We start from the raw sequence: 10,545 nt of genomic DNA, 5'->3' as shown, positions 1-10,545 counted from the left end.
TTTTTTTTTCCTTCTTTTTCCCTCCCTATTTGCCTTCCTCTTTTTTCCTTCCTTTTTTTTTTCTTCCTCTTTTTTCTCCCTTCTTTTCTTTTTTCTTATTTTTTTTTTCTTTTTTCCTTTCTTCTTTTTTCCCCTTCTTCTTTCCTTCTTTTTTTTTTCCTTTTACCTTTTCCTTTTTTTTTTTTTTTTTTTCTTTTCGTTTTACAATGTCTGCATTTTGTATTTAATTCTCTTTCCCTCTTCCTCTTTCTGTCTTGGCTTCTCTTTTGTTGCAAACATTTTACCTCACCGCTCTCTGTCATCATGTGACAAAGGACAAGGCAGCAGTTGGGAAATGCTGCCAGACACACAGGCAGAACACGTGTCCACTTCTGTTCATTAGCATCATGCTGAATTGCACCGAGAGTACAGAAATGTTTCGGTTTGGTTCTAATCTTTGCATACAAAGTGAGGTTGACCAAAGGAGGGCTTTTTGCGTTCAGAACTGTTGCAGAGTTTTAAGTAAGATTTTGGGCGAGGCAAGCTGGTGTTGTTGGTCTGGGCAGTGTTGCACCCATTTCCTTTGTGGGAGGAACAAGAGGAAAAATAGGCTGGGGAAGGAAAAAATGTGTGGAACAGCATACAGTCTTCATCTGAATTCTGTAAAGCTGAGAAGCTAGAAGGATGCAAAAAAGAGGAGTAAGTAGAGTATTGTCCATCTTTGGGTGCAGCCAGCTCTCCACGCTGGGCATTCCTCTGATTGTTTTAGGATTAGTATTATCGTCCTTGTATTACCTACAAGTTGAGAGATGTGGCCTCCCCTCTACAAACGCAGAGAAAGAGAAAGCCATGTCCCAAAGCTGGTGAGTGTAATCACCATGGAGGCCGGGAGCTGCTGACAAGGATCTGTGAAGTAACTTGTCACACAGTCAGCCAGGAGCGCTCCTTTGAAAAGGGCAAACTCGACTTGATACTTCAAGTGATTTCCAGACTTAGATCTTTCAAGTTCCCAGAGGAAATAATAGGGCTGTGGAAACCCCAAGTTTATCCTCCTAACTGACCTTAAATTCAACAAAGCGTGCAGACAATATAAAGAATGCCAGATCACATGGAAGCTGTTGGTTTCGGGACTTATGCACTCAGCTGGAGATACGTGAGCCCTGATCTTTAACCTCAGAGAAGACATCTGGGACATCAAAGCATTCCACTTTTTTGAGCTGATCATAACTTAATTCAAGCAACAAGCGTGGTCGCTCTCTTGAATCACTAAAGCTCATTCAGCCCAGGAAACTTTCATCTTTTTAAGTTTTCATCGCTTCCTAGAAGGGAATACTGAAAAACTGAGATCAGAAGGGCTAACTAATTGTCTAATGACTCAGCTGAAGCTGGGAAGATGCAGTGGGAGGAGGAGGAGAAGGTGGTTGTGCTGTGGGGACAGCTCTAGCAAATGCAGCCAGCTGGTTGGGATGGACAAAACTAGGCTGAAATATCTCCTCTTCCTTTGTTTTGGGAACATCAGCCAAAAATAAGAGATGCTCACCAAGGTTACCCGCAGCCTCTTATCAGTGTCCTTGCACAGGAAGTCCTTGTCAATTTTTGAGCAGCAAAAACACTCTGTTTCCTTGTTGTTCAAAACAGAAGTGACACTGGAGGGAGGTGTTTCACTGTCATCTGTATCCTGTTTACAAATCCCGTAGCTCTGGCTTCTGTCTGCTTATGCATACCTTTTCCTTACGGGAAAAAAATGGTGCTCCAGATGCATGATTAAGAATCAGACGAAAAAGCACAGCCACGAAAACAAGCATGAGGAATCATGGCTTGCCTCCAGCAAGGGGCTGCTGCTCTTGTAGATGGTGCAAGTGAGACGTGGGGGCAATAAGATAAGAACCACACAAGTGCTCAGGAACGTTACATGTGGAGGTCATAGATAAAACAAAATACCACATCACTGGGATTACAAAGTCCATGGCAATTTAAGAAACACGCTGTCACTGTATTAAAAAAAATAATAATAATAGTATTTAAAGGGGAATAAGTGAAGGCGTTGATGTATCTGGGCATTTTTTTCTCCCGTGTTCATTTATAAGTGTGGTCCTCAGCACAAACACATGGCCTGAGTACAGATTGGCTGCAGTGTGATTCAAAGGGTTCCTTCTTGTTCTGCAGTGTGCAACTCATGGCATGGCTTTTGAGGGGCCATGAGTAACTGCTATAAGAATCAGTAAAAAAGAATATTGAAAAGTTAGCCTGTCATCAGACTTAATTTAAAAGGCTCGAGGGAGTCGGTAATTTAAACAAAAAATGGTGGAAACTGATTTTTCATTGCCATTTAATAAGGGAACTCTTCAATTCTTCTTGATAGGTTTTAGTTAGCTTGAGAAGAAGTTCACCCCTCTTTCCTGTGAAAAATGATAGTGCTTCAGAGGAAAATCCTGTGCTTATTCTCAAGCATTATCTGCAGAACATTTGAAGTGCAGTAGAGTATATACATCGATGCAGCACTGCAGTTTTAGAATATACAAAACCGTCCCACTGTGATGTTATGGTTACATTGTAAATCCTTCAAAATCAAAAAGAAATGAAGGAGCAGTCATAACAGCTCTCAAATAGCATGTATTGTACCTGCACTGCAGAATCCACTTTGCTCTCCCACAAAAACTTTGCAACTGTTGCTGGAACATTTGAGCTTAGGTACACTGAGGTCTTCTCGGATTTACAGTATTGTGAAGAGTTTTAATTCATCTTGCTTGTTAGTTGAACAGCTGCTGCAGATCGGTTGTGCAAGCTCAGAAGTGCAAACCCTGTATGTAGGTAATTTCAGTGTATTTAGCAGAGTAGCAGAACTACAGCAGTAGCTGTATGTAGGCAAAAAAAGCTGAAAAAGTAGAATTTGGTCATGTGTGGCATTCGTTTTCTTAAGTGTGTGAAAACTTGTGTTTAGAGCGATCTCACCTCTTAGAAATATTTTGCTGTTGGAGTTTTGTTGCATTGGTGAGTCATGCTTGGCTTCATTAGTGTCGTGAAATAGTCTATGTATGCAAAAGGTCAGACAGATAGGACTGTAAATGGTAGACAGACAGATACACAGTTTGTTTAAAAAAAAAAAAAGTGAATGTATTTGCTCAAAGTTTCCAGTAAAAATCTGCTTGTTAGTATGATTCCTAATTACATGTGAAATAGTTTTACTGACCATGATTTAGTGTGTGATCCTCTTGCTCTTTGTGTCGGGGCAGTGCTGGCATTCACTGGCACGAGGGTACTTGTAGGAGCTTTCAGGAGTTCCATCTGTAGAATCATAGAATTGTTTCAGTTGGAAAGGACCCTTAAAGGCCCTCTGGTCCAACTCCCCTGCAGTGAACAGGGACACCCACAGCTCCATCAGGTGCTCAGAGCCCATCCAGCCTGACCTTGGGTGTCTGCAGGGATGGGGCACCAGCACCTCTGGGCAACTTATGCCAGTAGCTGAATATCTGAGCATCTGTAATGGTTGAATGAGTGTACCTGAAACCCAGCAACACTCCAAGGACTTTTGTAGTGCTTTTGCATTCAAGGAGATCATCAAGGAAAGAGACAACGTGGTTCTGCTTTTAGGAATACTGTATTTTGAGTGGGAAAAGAGGAGTAGCACTGAGACGCTCTTGTTTCTGTGTCACAGGCATTACCCCACCGTTGAGGCACGCGCGGAGGCCTTCAATGGATCAACACACGTGGCTGTGCCGTCTGACAGCGATTTCCTCAAGGCCTTGCTTTTTGAGCTCAGGCTCACAGAGGACCAGAGCTTTGTGGAGCACCGAGATACGAGCACTCGAATCGATCACTCCTCGGTGCGCTCGGTTCGCGTCGAGGGAAGGGACCTGTGGCCCGTGGTGGCTTTCCAGAAGAGCGGGCTGATCTACGCTTGCCTGCCGCTGGTTGAGGAAGCCTTGGAGCCTCGGCCGGCCCTCCTCACCATCCCTGGGCTCTCGCAAGGACTCGCTCTTCTATTTGGCATCCTGGACTACATTTCTCCCAGTCGGAAAAATGAAGCGGAGTTGAGTGCAAAAGCAGGCCAGCTTCGCACTTTGATCATACAGGCATGTCCGCTTGGCACCCCCTTAAACACAAACATCAGCAGCTTGAGCAGCTCGTTTGATGACATTCAGGTTGTTCCCGCAGACGTGAAGCAACCAGCCTGGAGATCCAACACGTATAAAGGCAAACCTCAGGTCAACGTCTGCATCACTGAAAAAGTCAAATGTATGCAGTATGACAAGAGAGATGTTGTGGACATGTGGCAGGTGTACGGAGCTGTGAATTGCAAGGTGAGAGCATTTGTTGTGCCGGTCTAACCAATGTGTTTTTCGTGTGAGCACACTGGGAAAGCAAATGCATGTTTCCTTTTACTCAGTGATTTCCTAAAATTGCAAAATTTGGAAGATTAGCAAGCTATTGCATATTAGACTCATGTGCTAGTAGTGTGTTTTAGTTTGATCTTCACTGTTTATTCCTGCATGCTTCAACATTTATCAGTAACTATTTCTGGGCCTTCAGTTACCAGCAGTAGATACAATGCATGTATTTTACCTTTTTTTTTTTTTAATTAAATTCTAAATGAAATAGAGAAAAGTCATTTCATACAGTCTTTGCATATAAAGGCTTAGAAATGGTAGTGCTAACACTTACTTCATTTCTACCTATCTAATAAATGATTAGAAGCTATTTCTGAGTCTTCTACTTGAGTGTCTTTACTTGAGCATTTTTAATTAATCTTCCTACCACATGAAAATGTAATTTTCCATCCTCCTGCATTCTATTCAACTCTTTGAAAGGGTAGATAATAGCAGGACAAGGGGAAATGGTTTTAAATTGAAGAATGGAAGATTGAGGTTGGATGTCAGGGGGAAGTTCTTTGCTATGAGAGTGGTGAGGTGCTGGAACAGCTGCCCAGAGAGGCTGTGGATGCCCCGTCCATCCCTGGAGGTGTTCAAGGCCAGGTTGGGTGGAGTCCTGGGCAGCCTGGGCTGGTATGAAATGTGGAGGTTGGTGGCCCTGCCTGTGGTGGGGGTTGGAGCTTCGTGATCCTGAGGGTCCCTTCCAACCCAAGCCATTCTATGATTCTGTGACAATGAAATTTTGAATCCATAAATGCTGTTTGTTTGACTGATGTAAGAACTGTTGCTGCAGAATCTGTGTAAAGAAACTGATTGCGTAACAATTTTGAATGTTTTTATATGTAGCAATGGTTTTCATTGTTTGATACTAAAATTTGGGGTAATGTTGACAAAATAGATCAATAACAATTACAAAACACATTAATATTTGTATTTTCTACTTTTGTTATATTTAACATTCCTTCTTCCAAACTATGCTTCATAAATTATCTTAGTGCAGTGTATTTGTAATAGCTGTTGTTGTAAGGGTAGAGAGACTCATTGGAAAAATAAACACGTCATTCCCATTTATAAGAAAGGGAGGAAGGAGGACTCAGGAAACAACAGGCACCTCTGTGCCTAGGGTGAGCATGGAGCAGGTCCTCCTGGAGGATATGTTAAGGAACATGAGGGATGAGAAGGTGATCCGAGACAGCCAGCACGACTTCACCAAGGGAAGGTCATGCCTGACCCATCTGGTGGCCTTCTATTATGGAGTGATGGCATTGGTAGACACAAGGAAGACAGCTGATGTCATCTACCTGGTCTTCTGCAAGACTCGTGACATGGTTCCTCACCACATCTTTATCTTTAATTTGGAGAGATATGGGTTTGAAGGGTGGGCTATTTGGTGGATAAGGAATTGGTTGGATTGTTGCAGACAGAGGGCTGTGGTCAATGGCCTTGTGTTTAGGTAGAGGCTGATCATGAGTGGGGTCCATCTTGGGATTGGTACTCTTCAGTATCTTTATCAATGACATTGACAGTGGCATCGAGTGCACTCAGCAAGTTTGCTGATGACACCAAGCTGAGCAGGGCAGTTGATCGGGCAGAAGGAAGGGATGCCATCCAGAGAGACCTTGATAAACTCAAAAGGTGGGCTGATGTGAACCTAGTGAGGTGAGTCAGTCCCATGTGTTCAGACTGGGAGAAGTACTCCTTGAGAGTAGCCCTACAGCAGGGGGGATGGAACTTGGTTATCCTTGATGTCCCTTCCAACCCAAACCATTTTGTGATTCTAAAGTGGATTGTGCTTATGTAATTAGTAAGAGGTGAGATAGTCATCTTCAAAGGGAGCCAACTTAAATACTGCATTTCTGGAAACTGAGTTATTTCACACCAACCATGCTGGTAGGGACTATATGGCTGAACAGCTTCCTGTTCTCAGAGGAACAAGTTTCTAGGTCGTCTTGCAGAGTGGATGGCCTTACGTAAAAGGAAAGACCTGGTGGAGTTGTGTACTGCTGAGCTGGCACGCAAAGGGACAAGAGCATGAATGTGCTGCACATGGTTGCTGTGAGAGAGCTGGCATGGGACCACAGTGGCCATTAATAGCATGCTTGAATCCATTCAGCAAATGTTGTAAATGTAACTGAATTAATTGGACTGTCACCAAGTGTGTTTATGTAATAATTCAGCTATAGCAGTAAGTCCTTGGCTTGCTTATGGGCTTATTTCTTGCTAAGACACACTTGTAAATTAAGAGACAGCTAGCTAAGGCTTCAGCTGTACAGAAAGGAGAAAGAGACTTTGTTTTGAAAGTATTTGTCAGTACAAACATTTGAAGCCAGCTGAAAAACTTTAGCGTGATGGTTTAATGTTTGTGTTTGACTTTTGAACATCTAATTCTGACTTGAAGGAAATACTGTAGCATAACTTTTCGTCTTCATTTTTTTCAAGTGTGATATAGAGGGAGCTGCACCAAATGTAACCCTCACTTTGAATCTCCCAACTAATGGCTCTCCACTCCAAGATATCTTCGTCCACCATTGCGTGACATCCATTGACCCTGCCATGCTCATGTCCAGCAGTGTTAATCCACTGGATGATTCTGTGTACAGTGGGCCTTACAAATTTCCTTTCATTCCTCCTTCAGAGTCATTCAACTTGTGTTACTACACTTCCCAGGTAATGCCATCACCGACCCTAGTTGTTTTCCAGTCCTCAAACAGAAATAAAAATACCCGTGTTGTTGAATGCATCCAGGAACATGAGTTAGTGGGCGTAGTGGTGATGGGTCAGCAATTGGACTTGATGGTCTCAGTAGTCTTTTCCCACCTTAATAATTCTATGAGAAGTGACTTTCAGTTCAATACAAGGAAATAGAAATCTCCTCATATAGTAAATTGCTTGGAACTTCGGGACTTGAGTCATCTGAGTCACTTTCATAACATGACAGTACCTCTGACTGCTTGGCATTACTGTTCATACTTGAAGTTCTGAACCACTCAGTGCCCAAATTAGACAAAGTGAATCCAGGCTAGGATGTCAAGAGCATACGTAACAAATCTATGTATTGTCAGCAGCCCAAAGGGTTTGACAGATACTGTTCAAAACCAATCAGCAATTGATAAGTTTGTTAGCCTGTAAAATACCTTAGTAATTAAAACAGCGTGTAACTGATCTTACCATGATATTGCTGATAAGTCTTGAGAATGAATATGGTTTTCTCCAGGTGCCGGTTCCACCAATTTTGGGATGTTATCAACTCACTGAAGAGGGATCACAGTTAAAAATAACAGTAAATTTGAAGCTTCATGAAAGCATAAAGAATTCTTTTGAGTACTGTGAAGCTCGTATACCCTTTTTCAACAGGTAAGAGTAAAGGAATCCTAGATACATTTCCTCCTTTTCTCTGTGATCTTCCCAAAATGAACTTCCTGGCAGTCAGTGTAACAGATTGTGCTCCATCAAAGGACCAACACTGGACATCAACCTTGGTAATGTTGGGAAGCCTTGGAATTCTTGTGACTTCTGATTGGTTCTCAATACCTCCATTAAGTATCGTGTTTTCCTGTGGTATTTCCTCACGTGAAACACTGCCACAATCCTCCAGGTGGATTAAGCCTTGAGATACTTTCTAGCCCAGGGTTACCTGCTCCTTGAGGCTGCTAATCCTAGCTACAGATCAGCTTATCAAAAATACAGTCATTTAAAATTAAAAGGATAGTTTTTATTTAAGCCTTTCAGACCGCTGCCTGACTGCACTGTCACACAACAGCAATGAAAATTCAAAGATGGAATGATGCAATGTTGGTGATGCTGATCACAGTGTTAGGAAAATGCTGTCGGTGAACTGAAGACAGTAAAATACCAACAACTTTGATGATTACTAGGTTGAAAACACATTGATTTCCTCCTGCTCTGTAATTTCTTTCCATAAATTAACAGTGTGCTTAGATACATACGATTTGTCTGTGTGCGCTTAAGTATTTCAGCATTTGTTGTTTTAACAAAATGATTATTAACAAATAACTGAATAATATTAATTCCAGTGGCCTTATTGCTCTTTTTTCACACTGCAGGGGCCCAATTGCTCATTTGGAGTACAAAGTTAGTTATGGCCAACTGGATTTGTCACGAGAGAAGAGCCTCCTGGTTTGGGTCATTGGTAAGTACAACACTCCTGTGCATTCATCATTTCTTCCCAACCTGATTTTCTGTAGGGGAAGCACAGCTGTGTAATTCCTTAACAGATGTTGTTTCTGGCTTTAGGACAGAAGTTCCCTAAATCTTCAGAAGTTTCTCTTACTGGAACTGTGACTTTTGGTGACATAGGTGAAGAGCACCCAACTGATTATGTTTGCACTGGCAACACAGCTTATGTAAAAGTAAGTCGTAGTCTCTGTAAAAAGATGCCTTAGTAGTAAATAAGTGAGAAAGATACTATTTTTATTGTCTTCAACCAACTACAAAGATATTAATCAGACTTAATTATTAAGCTGTTTTTTTTTCTCAGTATGGAGTCTTTTTTAACTTACATGAATTGACATCCTGTCATTTTGGGGTACGCCTGCACACCTGAAGCGCGTAACGCAGGTTGCCAGTATTTGCACAACAACCATGACATTATGCATCTCACTGTGTATTTCCTTTCATTCTGTAGATGTATTTTAGGATCCCAGACTTCACACTTACTGGGTGTTATGTGGACCAGCATTCTGTTCAGATCTTTGCACCAGGAAAACCCAAAATCACTGCATGTGAGTTGCTAAAAATGTCAGTTATTTTGCTGAAACAGTTACACGTTGGATGTCAATGATTTAAGACACACTTTGGATGTCAATTACTAAAATTATGTAACTAAAGTTGTACAAATCTTTTTCTTGCTGTGCTTAATGCACATGAAGTCCTTTGGAATAGGGACTGTCATCAGTCCTATTAGTCTAGTCCTAAAACTATTCTTTTACGTGTGCTAAATTACCTGTGATGTTTTACAGTGTTCTACCTAATGATAGGACTTAAACTGGGAGACAGAGAACACTTTTCCATAGTCTGCCCTCTTGCTTAGGATGCTTTAATTTGGAGATATATGTGGTCTAGAAATACGGACTGCAGGCCAGAATGCAGCTCCTGCATGCAGGCTGCGGCTGTTGCTGTCTTAGTGTCATCATACCAACATCTGCTGAGCAGAAACCAAATCTGCCTGTTCTTGAGTTAACATTGCAAGTCTGCAGCAAAAATACACTGAGAACACTGTAAGCACCAATAAAATCAGGGTACTGCTGTCTAATGGCAGCATTTCTATTTGTTGCTCTCTGTCTTTCGTGACTTCCATCAGTCAAAAGTCTGTAGATGCCTTTTGGAAGCTGTGATCTACGCTGTTAATTTTGTGACAGGTCACAGTCAGTCCTAAAGTGTAACACAAAAAAGCATCATTTCCATACTGTATGTTTTATGTCAAGTATGTAATTTATATTCATTGAACAAAATCCAAGTTATCCACCTGCTTTTGACTTAACCTCTGTTTGAATTTTAAGCTCATGACTGATACATTAGTAAAGGTAATTGAAGCTGAGACTTTAAATGTGTTATTATCAGAAATAATTTTCAAATAATAGTAAGAGTCTTAGAGTTTAAAGAGGCCATTATACCCTTTCTGTAAACTTGTAAGGATGGATTAGTAGTCTCTTAACTTGACTGAAGGAATGGCTGATTGTAAGGCACTCTGTAATGCTTATATTTCTTGTCTGTTTTATTTTTTTAGCCCGGGAACTGATTTCATCAGATTATTACATCTGGAATTCCGAAGCATCAGCACCTACCATGTACAAAAGCTTATATTACTGATGTGACTGTGATTGATTTTTGTATTTAAACAAAATAGCAAATGGAAGCAGTGCCACAATACTGTGAAAATAAATTTGTCCCTGCATTGTGTGTTTGTTTAAAAATGACAAATAAGTCGTTTCACTTAAATATATATGTTGGTTTAAAAATGTTTAGTTCTGGATAACAGCTTAAGGAAGATAATTTGAAATAGTTTTTTTTCTGGCCATTTTTAATCTCTTTTCTGACACAAAGTTTACACTCCCTTCTATCAGAAAGGTTCAAAATATGTACCTAGGGGCACAGACAATACAAACTGGTCTGACAGGGATCAGGGACACAAGAGATGGAACACATCCCTACGAGGACAGGCTGAGAGAGCTGGGGC

The 10,545-nt window shown here is 41.3% G+C and overlaps 1 protein-coding gene across 1 annotated transcript in view; it reads left to right on the top strand.

Annotated features, from left to right (window-relative positions):
• Window positions 1-10,263, top strand: part of AP5M1 (adaptor related protein complex 5 subunit mu 1) — a 10,658-nt gene extending 395 nt beyond the window's left edge. The window contains exons 2-8 of the mRNA XM_042864486.1: window positions 3,635-4,280; window positions 6,789-7,016; window positions 7,564-7,703; window positions 8,414-8,499; window positions 8,604-8,719; window positions 8,995-9,091; window positions 10,096-10,263. Of these exons, the coding sequence (XP_042720420.1) occupies window positions 3,635-4,280; window positions 6,789-7,016; window positions 7,564-7,703; window positions 8,414-8,499; window positions 8,604-8,719; window positions 8,995-9,091; window positions 10,096-10,178 (1,396 nt within the window). The 3' untranslated portion in view covers window positions 10,179-10,263. The remainder of the gene's footprint in view (window positions 1-3,634; window positions 4,281-6,788; window positions 7,017-7,563; window positions 7,704-8,413; window positions 8,500-8,603; window positions 8,720-8,994; window positions 9,092-10,095) is intronic.
• The last annotated feature ends 282 nt before the right edge of the window (window positions 10,264-10,545 follow it).

This window comes from Lagopus leucura, unplaced genomic scaffold, assembly GCF_019238085.1.
Source record: "Lagopus leucura isolate 7727_CA_CO unplaced genomic scaffold, USGS_WTPT01 Super-Scaffold_1, whole genome shotgun sequence".
Classification (NCBI taxonomy): domain Eukaryota; kingdom Metazoa; phylum Chordata; class Aves; order Galliformes; family Phasianidae; genus Lagopus; species Lagopus leucura.
The sequence above is the reverse complement of the archived record's forward strand: the minus strand, read 5'-3'. Positions and strand labels throughout refer to the sequence as shown.